The 14,338-nt window shown below is 52.4% G+C and overlaps 1 protein-coding gene across 1 annotated transcript in view; it reads right to left on the bottom strand.

Annotated features, from left to right (window-relative positions):
* Positions 1-689: 689 nt before the first annotated feature.
* The window catches only part of LOC116837371 (bifunctional epoxide hydrolase 2-like), an 89,460-nt gene continuing 75,811 nt past the window's right edge, over positions 690-14,338 (bottom strand). The window contains exons 13-19 of the mRNA XM_032801706.2: positions 12,925-12,999; positions 11,100-11,145; positions 8,428-8,530; positions 7,944-8,013; positions 5,579-5,659; positions 4,982-5,040; positions 690-1,963 (exon numbers count right to left, since the gene is read on the bottom strand). Of these exons, the coding sequence (XP_032657597.2) occupies positions 1,879-1,963; positions 4,982-5,040; positions 5,579-5,659; positions 7,944-8,013; positions 8,428-8,530; positions 11,100-11,145; positions 12,925-12,999 (519 nt within the window). The 3' untranslated portion in view covers positions 690-1,878. The remainder of the gene's footprint in view (positions 1,964-4,981; positions 5,041-5,578; positions 5,660-7,943; positions 8,014-8,427; positions 8,531-11,099; positions 11,146-12,924; positions 13,000-14,338) is intronic.

Below are 14,338 nucleotides of genomic sequence, written 5' to 3'. Positions count from 1 at the left end.
GAGCTCTGCTGGAGCTAGCATGCTAAAAAATGGCAGAGTGGATGTAGCAGCTCTGGAAGAGGCTCAGGCTAGCCCCTGCCCCAAGTCCAAGCCCACCCCACCCAGCCCCGTTGGGCTGAGCTCGGCTGCTATTTTTAACACACTAGTGCAAGTCTGCCAGGCTGGACAGCTCACTCGTAGCTGCAGTGTAGACACATCCTGTGCGACTGTGCGGCGCACACACATGCAGGAATAGGAGGGGGCTGCAGTCAGGACTCAGATGCGGCAGCACAGCAGTGAGTGTGGAGCAGGTGACCAGAAGTGTCGGGGTGTTTATGGGACAGGTTGGAGGTGGAAACAAACAAACGGACAAATTTCTTCACACGACGCACAGTCAACCTGTGGAACTCCTTGCCAGAGGATGTTGTGAAGAACAAGACTATAACAGGGTTAAAAAAGAACTAGATAATTTCATGAAGGACGGGTCCATCAATGGCTATTAGCCAGGATGGGCAGGGATGGTGTCCCTAGCCTGTTTGCCAGAAGCTGGGAATGGGTGACAGGATGGACCACTTGATGTTTTCCTGTTCTGTTCATTCCCTCTGAAACACCTGTACCTGTAACAAGGTACCGCAAACACACCTTACAAAGAACCTCCACCAGCATGAACATAACCAGGTGCCACCTGGAAGAACACTGGATGCCACGAGATCAGTTCTGGGATTTATTTCAGTTGCTGGTTTACAAAAGATGCTTGAAATAACAAAAGCAGAAGCAAGTTTTCAAAGCAGCATAAAAGAGCTATTAGTATCCTGCCAACCCCCGTATTAAACCCGCAAATGTACGGCTTAAGCTGACAACAAAAGCCCCCATCGCAATGCAAACGAACACTGGTGCCAAGCAAGGCAGTGCTTAGGGCTTGACTAGCTGCTCGCCAGGGTCCAAGGTTTGGGCACGAGGCCAGGTCAGAACTGACATCACTGGTCTCCAGTCTGAACAATGGACATCAGGGGGCGCTAGCTGCTTTCAGGAGATTTCATGGGCCCAAAACTCCTCCCCTCATCTCTTATCGGAAAGGTATTGGCCGTGTCTGAACTAGAAATCAGGCCTTTGTGGTTGGGGGGCCGAGCCAAGCCAAGCCAAACTGAACCCCGAGCGGTGAGTTCGAATGCCAGAGGGGGAAACTTAACCCTACAAAATATTTACAGGGTTTCAGATGAGTGGTTCAGTATCATTAATAACTGAAATAGCTGTAGATGTAGGAGGCACTTGGGAGGTCACCCGTCCCCTCTAAACTTTGCATCCTAGCTTGAAATGTTCAGTCACTGCCTCACCAGGGAATTCCCCCCCCCCCATTCTATTTTTCTGCAGTTCACATTATTTTCTAAGTATACGACGACGCTCGGTTTACTGCTCCCGGCAGCTTTGAGACTTTGATTTGGCCTCCTCGTTTGCTAGGAAAGGTCGGTGTCTTACACAGGGTGACCAGACAGCAAATGTGAAAAGTCAGGACAGGAGGTGCGGGGTAATAGGAGCCTATATAAGAAAAAAGACCCCAAAATCAGAACTGTCTCTATAAAATCAGGACATCAGGTCACCCTAGTCTTACATCACAACACATGCAGGAGAACTGCCCCAAATCAGAGCGTCACGCTACAATCCCTCGCTGAGACGCTTGCATTCCGACGCAAGCGCAAAGAAAGGCAGTTACACGGCTTGATGTGGCTAACTGAGCCCAGGCTATCCCACCTTTTCCACTGGCTAGCTTGAAAACCAAAACCCAGAGGCAAAACCTAGCTTATCACGAGTGTGATACTGGCAGGGCCCACACCCACGCACAAGCAGCAAGATGCTCCAATGAAGCAGGAAGTTGGAGGTTGAAATCTTCCAAGGGCAAACTCAGAGTTTCGAAATCTTCTGCAGCAAAGAACTGTCGTGAACATCTTCCAGCCACTTAATGAGGATCCTATTCAGAGCAGCTGGGCTGTAAAAACAAAAAACAAAAACACAACACAATCCATTAAGCTAGGACTGCTCCTTACTGTGCTTTCATGTCCCAAGGAATTAGGCTTCCATCCATTTCCTAGGGAGACTGCTCCAAAGCCTGTGCTACTTCACTGTTGGGAAATGTTATTTCCCTTGAAAAGTTTAGAAGAAAATGATACATTTTATTATTAACTGCTGGTAACAGGGTGGCATTAACGTGAGCAAAATGCAGACTGCCACTTAGAAGAGGCTGAGTATTTGACCCCAAAAATGTCTTTTTGATTAAATAGAACGTTAATTATTTTATTGTTCTAATTTTTCAATCAAAAGATTGTACCAAGCCCAACACCCTATTACATCTGTCTATTACATCAACACTCCCACTTGTATCAACCGAACTTGTAATCTTGGCAAACAATGAGTTGGACAAAAATCTATTTTCCATAAATCCACGTTTACTGGCATTAATTATTACCCTCCTTTCATTCTTTGTTATTAGAGTCCTGTATCAGGCACTCCAGTGTTTTGCTGTTTTACAGCTTCTCTGCCATTCAGGCAGACCCAGGATTTAATTCCAGGAGTCATGGCTGAGCAGTCAGTGGGGGGGTTATTTCCCAACGAGTCTCTATGGAGGAGATGATGAAGTCCTCTCTCTCTCTCTCTCTGAGGTGCAGAGGAGGTTTGGGGGCATGAAGAAGGGGTATGTGGGTAATTTGGGAGGGTGGATCCTTTCTGTGGGGCAGAGCTATAGGAGCAAAATTGAACCGAGATTTACAGAGACTTAGGTGGGGTTGGAGGGAGTTTCACTCCCTGGCTGATGGTCAAGTGTAAAGGAATCTCAGCTGTGTCATTTCCTTTCCAACACTGTGAAGATGGTCTAATTTAAAGGAAGGGTGGAGCCTTCTTTAATTTACACCTCCCCCACCACCCCACTGTGGGTCTCTATTTGCTTGAGCCAGGCCCTTTCAAATACCTGCAGTGACCTGCAGAAATCAGCGACAGATAAGGTGAAGAAAGAACTCGCTGCTCTCGTGGAAGGGGAAGGGAGAGGTGGTGAGAAGGTTAGCACTTCTTACAGTTCAGCTCAACTCTGGCTGCCTGTGTGAGCTTGGGCAAGTCTCTTAGCCTCACTGTGCCTCAGTTTCCCCATCTGTAAAATGGAGATACTAGTGACACCCTCTCTCCCAGGGGGGTGTGAAGATAAACATGTTTGTGACAGAGTGAAGTGTCACATGGTGGGAGGGAGAGAAGGAAAAAAGCAGCTGACTCAAAATATCCAGTCCTCTCAGAGACTGCTGGAAGCGTGTGTGTATTATCGGGGAGGGGGGAGGTGCCTGGGCCTACACAAATCAGACCCAGTTCCTTGCAAGAGGGGGAGAAAGATGAGGAAGGATGCACTCTGAAACAGAGCCGAGGGAAAAAGGCCAGAAACGGGCAGGAGTAGGAGAAAAGACGAGCACCTGCTGGGGAAAACTTACTTGGGTTTACTAGGACCTGCCTCCCCTGGAAACTGAGGCCTTCCCATAGAGGGAAGAGAACTAGAGACCTCAGGTGTAGATAAGGATACATTAAATAGTGACTCAGCCCTTTTGATTAGCGTTAGTAGCTCAATGACTCTCTGAACTCCCTGGGGCTGGAGAGCATCTGCCATTCACACTGCTCGCGACCGGGGTGCTCAGACGCTCCGGCAGAAGAGGCCCCATAAGGACCATAGAATGTATAGGTTGAACTTTGACTAACTTTTGCCTTTTCCTAACTCCCCCCCATGACTCTGGCTCAGGTCCACTTGCCTCACCATGCACAGTTCCCTTCCCCCTCCAGTGCCCCGAAGATGGTGCCGGTAATGGCCTCTCTGCGAGCCGCGCGCGCTTAGCTGTTCTAATCTGTTCTCGTGAGACGATCCCTCCCGGCCCAGCTCCTCTTCTCTGCTAATTACTTGTGCTGGAATAATGGCCAGCTGATGACATGGGCTAAGCTAATGAGGCTGCTTTAACAGAGCTCATAAAAACACCAGACACCCCAACGGGCTGGATCGCACAGTTCTGTACACAACTGCAAGCTGCCGGAGGACAGGCTCAGAAGCTGCAGCACAGTAATACAGGGATGCTCAGACGGCACATGAGGTGCCAGGGATCCCAGGGGATCTTCCCGCATGGCACGACTGGGGCTGTAAGGAACTCTCTTGTTAGCAGGTGGCAGGACATGCGTTTGGGGTCGTATCCCAACAGTCTCCACGCAGACCGAATCTCCACTGACCTCACTGGGGGATTTTGCCTGACCAAGCGCTGCAGCAGCTGGCTGGGTGGGTGTAGCCCAGGGGGTCTCAAACTGGGAGTCTTGCTGTGTGAAAGTGGTCACCAGTAAAAAAGTTTGAAAGCCACTGGGGTAGCCCGTCCGAATTCTTGGGCTAGGCTATAGGATGAAGATGAATCAGGAGCTGCGTCGTGGCGATAAGCTGGCATAGAGGTAGGCTGGGTTATGCGCATATGTATTGCCTAATTCAGGGAGGTGCTGAGCCACCCTGGCTCCCTCTGAAGTCAGTGGAAGCTGGGGGCGCTCGGCCCACTGAAAATCAGAGCCAAATATGCAGTCATCTGCCACGAGCCATTTGGTCTGATCCCTCCAGCACAGGCCAATACTGGAGGCTTCAGAGGAAGTGTTAAAGTCACTAAGCCATTTAGCTAATTGCACAAGGCTTCATCATCGGGCGCGGAGTGGGGGGGGGAGATAATCCGTGGTGATCCCTGTGGGCAAATCAGTTCACAGACCAGACACGAGCTGACTGCCCTTCCCAGCTTCGCTTGCAGTGCTGACCCAGCTGAGCCTTTAGCAAAAACGCCAGCCGCGGCGCCCCACTCCCTCGCCGCGCATATTCAGACTTGCTAACGGCTCACTCCGTGCATCCAGGGTGCTGGAGTAAGAGCCGGCTGCCAAGCAGCGCTTAGTCAGGCCCCAGCAGCTGACGATGACAGGGCTTTAAACGCCAGCCAACCCGCCCCCGCTGTGCACGCAATACCTTTCCATCGGAGTCCAGTGTCCGCACTCTTCAATGTGGCCTCGGGTCAGCTGAGGAATCTGGAGAGATGCACAAGAACAGTGAGACTCTGTTTCACTCCAAAGAGGCTGCCGGGCCTCTAAAAGGTACAGAGGCCTTTAGGAAAGGTTGCTGCTTAGCACCTGCCATATAGGATCAGCCCCATCGAGCCTGGCACCACAACCCCAGCGCTGGACAATTCCTGATGCTTGAGAGGAAGGTCAACTCCCCGGCCCAGGCGTGTGGCGCTATCCTTGGCTAGAAGAGCATTTTGCCCTGACCCTGCACATGGCCTGAAGCATGAGGTTTGATCCCCCTTCTCGACTCCTCGGCAGGCACAGCTCGTGGGACTGATGTAGCTCGTCAGTCAAGGCGGCTGGTTCGAGTTCTCCTGCTACTGGGAACTCCCCACGGTTGCTTCACATATGAAGCACGAGCCACTTACGAGGGACTCGTTCAGCGGGGATGGAGTCTGAGGGAACCAACGTCAGCCCAGTGACACTGGATATCCCTGGCCGCCGGGTAACCGGGACGCCATCGGGCAGCGTCTTATCAGGGTGGATGATGCTGATCACTTACCCACTCCTCCATGCCTTTACTCAGATTAGGATGGAGAACAAAGTCCTTCCCCGCAGTAACCATCAAAGCCGGGACCAGGATCTGCAGGGGGATAAAGACAGGGCTGGGAAATGAGACGCCCCCCGATCAAATCCGCTCTGTAAACAGTCTCCTTCCCCGGGGGGGTAGCGCTCACTAGCCGTTACCATCGGTGCCGAGCGGAGCAGACTCACGTAGAATCCATGGGAGCGGGGTGGGCGGGGACTGCATAGACACCCCCACCAGGTGATGATGCGCTGCCCGATGGCCACACACAACAGTGCACGACACCCCTGCAGACGGGGAGCCCCGGGGCTTGTTGCAATTGTTCTTTGAATTTCAACCTGTTTATCCAGTGTATGGAGAGCATGGGTGGCGCATGAACCCCCCTTTGGGAAGGCTAGTCCCCCAGCCCTACCCCTTCTGCCCGAGGCCCCACCTCCCGCCTACCAGAGCCCCAACCGCCTCCACCCCTGCAAATGGAGGAGTCCCAACCCTCGGGCCGGACCGAGCCCCAGCCTGGCCCCAGCCCCGACCTGACCCCCAGGCTACTGGCTGGTCCAAGCCCTGAGCTCTGGGCCCCCAGCTGGAGCTGAGCCCTCACTCGCTTCAGGGAAGAGGGGGAGCGTGGGTGGGGCCACGGCCTGTGCTAGGGGAAGCTAAGCCTCCCCTGATCTTCGATACCCACCGCCCATGATGGAGAGCTACAGGCTGAAGCCCCAATATTTTGCGACCTTGACAGGCGTTTCTGCTCTTCTGTCCAGGAAATCACTCGGGGATGCTCGCCCACCAGAGGCACAGGGGCCTAGAGAGGAGCCCCTTCGAACTGCCCCAGTTAGGACAATTTATGCCTGTCCAGAGCACCAGCGAACAGACCGTGGAGAGCACTTCTGCCCTGGCCCCAAACGACCATTCCTAGATCTGAGCCCACACTGAGCAACCACTCTGACCTCCTGCATCAACCAGCCCCAAGAAAACAGCTGTATGGATGGAGTAGATGGGATCTGATGAGCCTTCTGTCCCTCTGCTCTGAATTCCCCAGGGTAGCCACTAACCCCAAAAGAGCAGGGTGGGGACAGTGCAAACCAGCCCCGAGCCCCAAAGGGACATGCCCATCACATACTGCCCTGGGGGGGGGAGAGAGTGGCTGCACCGTGACCACTGTCTAATATAAATCACGACCCAGCCAATCAATCCCCCAGCTGCAGAGGAGGAAGTGCCCTAGGCTGGAGGCCACCCACTGGCCCAAGAATTCTCGTTTATATTCGCCGAGACTGAAAGTGAAGCGAGGTCACAGAGCCAAAGCATGTGTGAGCATCGCATTCATTGCTCCAGCCAGTTGGCTAACCGCTCAGTGCCCCTGGGGGGTGGCTGGTGCTGCCCTCTTGTGAAGGCAGCATGGTTCAGTGGTTACAGCACAGAACTGCTGTCCAGCCCACTGGCCTGCAGTGTGACCTTGGTCATGGCACCTCACTGCTCCGTGCCTCAGTTTCCCCAGCTCTGTAACATTTGAGATCTCCAGAAGAAATGGGCGGCATGAGTGCTGATTCCTGTTCTTCCAAACACAGCCACACTGACCCCGCGTTTGGCAACCGCTGAAAGCGAGTTCTGGGACTGTGTTCAAATCCTGCTGGGGTGGGCAGGCAAATTCTTAAAGGGATTTAGGTACCTAAAGCAGGGGTCACAATACCCTTACAAATCTGGCCCTGAGTCCATAACCTTCCAAAGGTGTCGTTCTACCATGGAGACAGAGCTGACGGAGACTGTTGGATCACCCTGCCCCGCTCCCGGCCAGCGGTGGATGGTGGACTCTGGGTGACAGGGATTTCAGCCCTCCACAGCCCCATACTCCTGCCCTCCAGAAACTTTTCCTTTCTTGCGTGGAAAGGAGGCCCTGGGGGAATAGGCACAATGTTACTAGAGGCTGAGAAGAAACCAGTTGCCAGTTCACTCCATGGGATGTGCTGAGTGGATATGTGTCAATCCCAACTGCGGGACAACCCACAGGGTCCCCAGGCCAGACTCCCACATGGGGTACCAAGAAGGGCACTCTGCCCTTTGCCAACACTTTGCCTCAGACAGAGAACACAGACATTCCAGATGCCGGATCACAACGCTCCCACACGCCTAGAGAAGGACAGACAGACGAGCCTAAAGTCTGTTACCAAGCTACTGTTCGTTCTGCTCCAGGGAACGAAGGCACCGTGGGCTGCTCTCGGCACCTTCCCTCATCTGCGAGTGGCCCAGGGCTCGGGCTGGAGAACGCTAACCTAACTCCTGTCCCTGCTCTGAGATCCAAGCCCAGAGACAGCCGCCAAGTGACAGCCGTGCTAGGATCCGCTCTCACCTTCCTGTCTTTTGCAGAGAGGCTCCACTGCCAGTTGGCTCGCATGTTCCGGTACCAGTTCAATGGTCTCCTAAGGGTGAGACAGAGAGAGAGAGAGAAAGGGGGAAGGGGCATAAATCCTTAGTGGGATCCCCGAGAAGTTCTCGGGCACTGCGTTCCGTGGGGAGGCGCAGCTGAACCAGGGGCCAAGATTTTGGCTGAGTTGGTATTTCCTTGCGATCCCAGGGCAGACCCCCGAGCCCTCTTAGCTGGGCCTTCTACGGTGGCTCATCTTAGGCTCCCCATAGGCACAAGCACCACACGCCTGCCTCCAAGCAGTGGGGAGATTCCCAAGAGCCCCATGCAGGGGAGGGAGCGGTTGGTTTGCAACTGACCCAGTCAAAGGCCTTGTAACAACGTCTCTGGGAATATCCCCAGCACAGCTGACATTACCTCCCTCCCGCCAGCACCAAACTCCTGCTTCATTCTTTAGCTAAGCTTTTACCTGAAGCCAGACTTTTTAAACTGCTGGATGAAGTACTGGAGATCCGCTCCCGCTAGGATCTGGCTTGGAGGTGGGTCTTCCGGCATGCCAGCCAGAAGCCCTCCTGCCGAGAGAGGGGGGAGGAGGGTGAGAACATCTGCTAGGCAACCTTGTGGGCAGGATCAGCTGCAAATGACCCCGAGTCTGTGGCTCAACAAAGGACCGAGGGCTTGCAAAGGGCCTCTGCAGACTCCCTGCACCCCCACCCCCACCCCCGTGCTCAGTTTTAAAGCCGGGTGCTGCTCTGTGAATGGGATTTAGGCTGAGAAGGGGGAGCTCTGTGGTGACGGGTGGATGGCGAGTGAGTTTCATGCCGGCCCAGGAGTTCAGGCTCCTCATTTAAGCGGCTATAGGAGCAGCCTCCTCTCCAGAGGCGCTTGGCAGCTGCAGCTCCCACTGAGGGGCTCAGTGCCCGTGACGGCAACACCGGTTATTTAGGCATTTAAATGTGGATTTAGGGTCCTCGACTTTATGCACCAGAGCTTGTGATGTTCGGCCCAACGGCTACAGGGGCAGTGGGACAGAGGCCCAGTGGTGCCGGCTGGCAAAGGGTTCCCTGGTCTGTAATGGCAACGCCCAACAGGCCTGACAAACTCACTACACCCCCCACCCCACTTTCACAGAATGTATCCGTACCAGGGGTCACAGGCAGCCCGGGTGTGGCTAGAGGAGAACATGGCACTGGCAGAACTCACAGTGTGACGTTAAACCAATACGGTGAAGTTGGTCCAAAAGGCTGGGCCCATACGCCTAGTTTGCTGAGAGTCTCGTTTCTTTCGATGGGAGACGCCTTTATTTCAGTTTTGCTTGAGTGACTCGAGAATAGGTTTCAGCTACACCCAGGTAAGCTGAAATCCACACCAAGGCTGGTTTTCAAGCCAACTTCAAGTCCTACCAGGGCATCTTTCTCCTTTAGACCGGCCCTCGGTGCCCGGAGTACAACGCTGCAACCCTGGGCATAGGCCACCCCTCCAGCTCTCCTGGAGGTTTCTGCAGGGTCCGTGCCTCCAGCTGGAGCTGCCCAATGAATGCTTATCGCTGCTTCTATTTATAGCGCCGTTCTGCAGCGTGCACCGGTGCGTGATTTGGTTAGAACGTGCTGCATAAGTGGATTTGCAAGAAAGGGAAGAAACTCAAGGAGGGAGAGAGGAGTTTCAAAGCGAGGCCTTCAGGGGCTCTGGTTAACATTCAGCCGCTCCAGGCCATTCCACTGGCCGAGGCGTCCCTCCTGCTGCCCAGCTTTTAATTAAAGGGACAGCATCAAGGGTGTTTCTCAATGTCATAAACAAAGTAAAAAGGTAGCATAAAATCCCTTCTTTGCCTCTAAGGGGTTAAGAAGCTCAAATAACCTGGCTGGCACCTGACCAAAAGGACCAATAAGGGAAGAAGACACTTTCAAATCTGTAGGGGGAGGTTTTGTTTGTGCTCTCTTTGTTGTTCTCTCCAGGACAGAGAGGGACCAGGGCAGGAAAAACCATCCCCTAAAACCCTACCTGAAATAAGCATCCAAGATTACAAAACTTGCAAGTAATAGCAAGGAAATGCATTAGATAATCTTTTGGTTTAGCTTGTGAGTTTTCCCTGTCCTGAGAGGGAGGTTTAATTCCTGCTTTTTGTAACTTTAAAGTTCAGCCTAGAGAGGAATCCTCTGGGTTTTAAAATCTTATTACCCTGTCAAATTTACCTTCCATCCTGATTTTACAGAGGCGTTTCTTTTACTTTTTTCTTTATAATAAAATTCTTCTTTTAAGAACCTGATTGTTTTTTAGTGTCCTAAAAATCTATTGGTTGGTATATTATTCTCAAGCCTCCCCAGGAAAGGGGGTGAAGGGCCTTGGGGGGATATTTGGGGGAAACAGGAACTCCCAGTGGGCCTTTTCCTGAATCTTTGTCTAACTCATTTGGCGGTGGCAGCAATACCATCCAAGGACAAGGAAAGGATTTATGCCTTGGGGAAGTTTTTAACCTAAGCTGATAGAAATAAGCTTGGAGATCTTTCATGCAGGTCCCCACATCTGTACCCCAGGGTTCAGAGTGGGGAGGGAGCCCTGACACTCAGAATGGCTCATATTTGACTACACCCACCCTCACTTACTGCATGATCTACCCAGAGAAGCTTGCAAAGAAAAGCTATTTCTTCCTTAATACCAGCCTCTCTGCTCCCTGCAAGCACACAGGATAGTTTGTTATCGCAGGGTCTCCCCCAAGCCTTGGGCTGCACACGCTGGGGTATTATTGTAGGGTAGCACTATTATGGGACAATTCAGTGCTTCTTTCTATGCACCCCTCCACACAACCTCTCTCTCTCCTCCATTCCCTTCTGTCGTGGCCCTGGACTTCCTTACCACCAATGAACAACCCTACAATAACATACCTGCGTGTGCAGCCCAACCCTTGCGAGCAACCCAATCCTTTGTTATTGCAGGGTAACTTGTGAAGTCGGGTCTGTTCACGTTTGAAGGGGAAGGGAGGGAGCCCCAAGAGTAGCTCAGCAGTACCCCCCGCCCCCCTGCCAAGTATTTGAAACGTCGTCGATGAGAGAGATCCACCTGCGCCACTAACGAGAAGGCTGGGAGATAACTGGGGAACAGGGTGACAAATCCTTTCCCACCTGGGCTATTTCGTACCCTTACCTCGCTCCCGGACGTTGGTGACATTGAGTGGAACAGGCAGCTGGTCCTGCAAGGGAAACAGCTCTAATTAACAGGACGTGATTAACTACCAGGGCTGCCGGCCGGAGGGGAACTCGGAGAAAAGCCATGGGAGCAATCACACGGCACCGGGGATTGACATAGGGGGTTGGTTTAAAAAAGCGACAAGCATCTAGCTAACGAGCCTGGAAATGTACTGTTCTTGGTTAACTGCCCAGCTGTTCGGGGAAGGGCTCTGGGCCGACACGACATTGCGGGGCGGCTGCAGGAAGGGGCAGGCCAGGCTGTGGAATGGTTCCCCAAAGCTCCATATGAAGGTGATTTTGTGGCCCACAGCAGCACTGGGTCTCCTCTGTGCTCTGCTACCAAGCACAGCCCCCGGAGCACCCGGGGAAGGGGCTTGTTGGGGACTTCCAAAGCCAGGAGCCAACAGACCAAAGCAGTGCAGGATTTGCATCGAGCACACGGGGGCTGGTGCAATATGTAATGAGGCTGCTTGGATTGTAGGACCTGGCCCAGTCCTATGCAGACCATGCCCAGTCCTGCCCAGGGCTTCGCTTGCCCAGCTGGCTCAGAGCAGACACTGCCGAGAGCTCTAACCTAGACAGCCCCAAGCGGCACCAGACGCTGTGTCTGGGGCGAAGGAGGATCCCAGACACTTGCAAGGGGGCCCAAGCGCCCCACACTGCTGCTGGAGCACTCGCTCTCCATGGGGACAGCAAACACATGTTACTTGACGCCTGAACCCCGATGCCCCAGGGGCATGCGAGAGAGTTGGTTCAATTCCCAGGCTGATCTCACTCCCTGGACTCTCTTGGGACGCTACTGTTACTCCATCGGCTCTGCAAAGGCCTAGAAGCCAAGCCAAAGAACTGCAGCAACGGGCCAGAAGTCCCTGCTTCAAGCATGTGGCTCCCCCTTCGGCCCCCCTGGACTGACACTGTAGATTAGGTAAATATCGTTATCCCTGCGTTAATGATGGCAAAGGGCAAACTGCAGTCAGGTAACTCGCCCCAGGCTACACAGTCAGTTAGCAGCTGGGCCAGGATTAAAAAAAGCCTCAACTATGAATCTTCTGCCTTCCAGACTTTGAGTTTGTTTTAATTATAAAGCTCTCAAGGGTTTTTGCCCTGAAGCTGCTGATAAATAGTTACTGCCTCCATTCTAGGTTAATGACGCTATTTGTACTGTGCTCCGAGAAGGAGATTAAGGGACTCGATCTAACCCCTGGACAGTGTTCAGGTTGTGCTGTATGCTCAGGGCCCTGCGCCCTCCACCGAGTCCACCCCAGCCACAACAGCATAGGGCCAAATTGGAGTGAGTTTCCTTAAAGGACATCCCAAGCCCTTACCAGTGAGAACACGGTTTTCCGAACGTGAAATGGATGTAAGGCAGACAGCAGTGCCCTGGCTGAGTCTGCAAACAGCCAAAATTATTGTAGCCAAGAAAGGTGTGAACTAACACCCCATTCGTCTCAACAGAGCACGTTAACTCTGAAACCTACCGGTGATCGAAATACCAACATTCTTCTCCAAACATCCAGCAGGGCCCATCACTGTTGGGTGGAGTGGCAGATATCGGGGTCGGGGGTTGCAACAGTTGGTAAAACTTCCAGTTGAGTCTTGATGCCAAACCCCTCCCCCCCGGAATTTCTGGTCAGGCCTCCCCAGGTGAGAGAGATGGGAGCAGAGCGTTAACCCAGGGTGGGGCTGGATCATCAGCCTCTGCTTCTCCTCCATCAGACCCCAGCTATGGGATAAAGATCACACAAAGCCCCGCCCTACCCAGTCGCATGTCCCGCCCCTACCTCCTTCCTCATGGATTGGATCACGAGCCTAAACGTCCTGCTCAGGTCCTTCTCCAGCTCAAGCTCAGCAACACCCTGAAAGAGAAACAGCAGCAGCCACTTTCAATAGCTCTCTCCAAAGAGGACCCACAGTCCTGGCAGGCAGCTTGGCGGGAAGCGCCCTGCAGGGTAACACGGCACCGGTTTCCCAAGAATGGGGTTTTTGTTCATTATCAGCGCAGTTAAGATGGTGACATTTCAAAAGGCAACAAAACGCTCTGTTAGGAGAACCCGGATCTCCCATGTCAGGGGGCCGGAGAGCTCAGGGGCTACGGACTCTTATCTCTAGTTTTTGAATTTCATCCTATTTACTTCAGACCAGTTCTCCAGTTTGTCCAGATGATTTTGAATTTTAATCCTGTCCTCCAAAGCACTTGCAACCTCTCCCAGCTTGGTATCGTCCGCAAACTTTATAAGTGCACGCTCTATGCCATTATCTAAATCATGGATGAAGATATTGAACAGAACTGGACTCAGAACTGATCCTTGCAGGACCCCACTCGTTACGCCCTTCCAGCATGTGAACCACTGGTAACTACACTCCAGGAACAGTTTTCCAATTGCGCCCACCTTATAGAGTTCCACCTAGGTTGCATTTCCCTAGTTTGTTTATGAGAAGATCATGCGAGACAGTATCAAAAGACTGACTAAAATCAAGATATACCATGTCTACCTCTTCCCCGCTATGCAGAAGGCTTGGTACCCTGTCAAAGAAAGCTTTCAGGTTGGTTTGACACCATTTGTTTTTGACAAATCCATGCTGACTGTCACCTATCATCTCATAATCTTCTAGATATTTGCAAACTGATTGCTTAATTATTTGCTCCATTACCTTTCTGGGTACAGAAGTTTAGCTGACTGGTCTGTAATTCCCCGGGTTGTCCTTATTTCCATTTTTAGAGATGGGCACTAGATTCACCCTCTTCCAGTCTTCTGGAATCTCTCCAGTCTCCCATGACTTCTCAAAGATAACTGTTAATGGCTCAGATATCTCCTCAGTCAGCTCCTTCAGTATTCTAGGATGCATTTCATCAGGCCCTGGTGACTTGAAGGCATCTAATTTGTCTAAGTAATTTTTAATGTTTTTTTCCCCTATTTTAGCCTCTTCTGATCCTACCTCTTTCACTGGCATTTACTACGTTAGACATCCAATCACCACCAACCTTCTTGGTGAAAACTGAAGCACAGAAGTCATTAAGCACCTCTGCCATTTCCACATTTTCTGTTATTGTTTCCTGTCACGGAGTCCCCGGGCGATGCTCTGGAACTGCTCCCCACTAAGCCAGTCAGGACTTTGGGGAGCCTCCTCTCCCTTGGAGCAGACTTGTTCAGGGCAAGAAGCTCACACGTCTTCACCTCCTGGGTCTCTCCTTGG

This window comes from Chelonoidis abingdonii, chromosome 3 (assembly GCF_003597395.2).
Source record: "Chelonoidis abingdonii isolate Lonesome George chromosome 3, CheloAbing_2.0, whole genome shotgun sequence".
Lineage (NCBI taxonomy): Eukaryota > Metazoa > Chordata > Testudines > Testudinidae > Chelonoidis > Chelonoidis abingdonii.
Note: the sequence above shows the minus strand (reverse complement) of the source record. Positions and strands in the feature narration are given on the sequence as shown.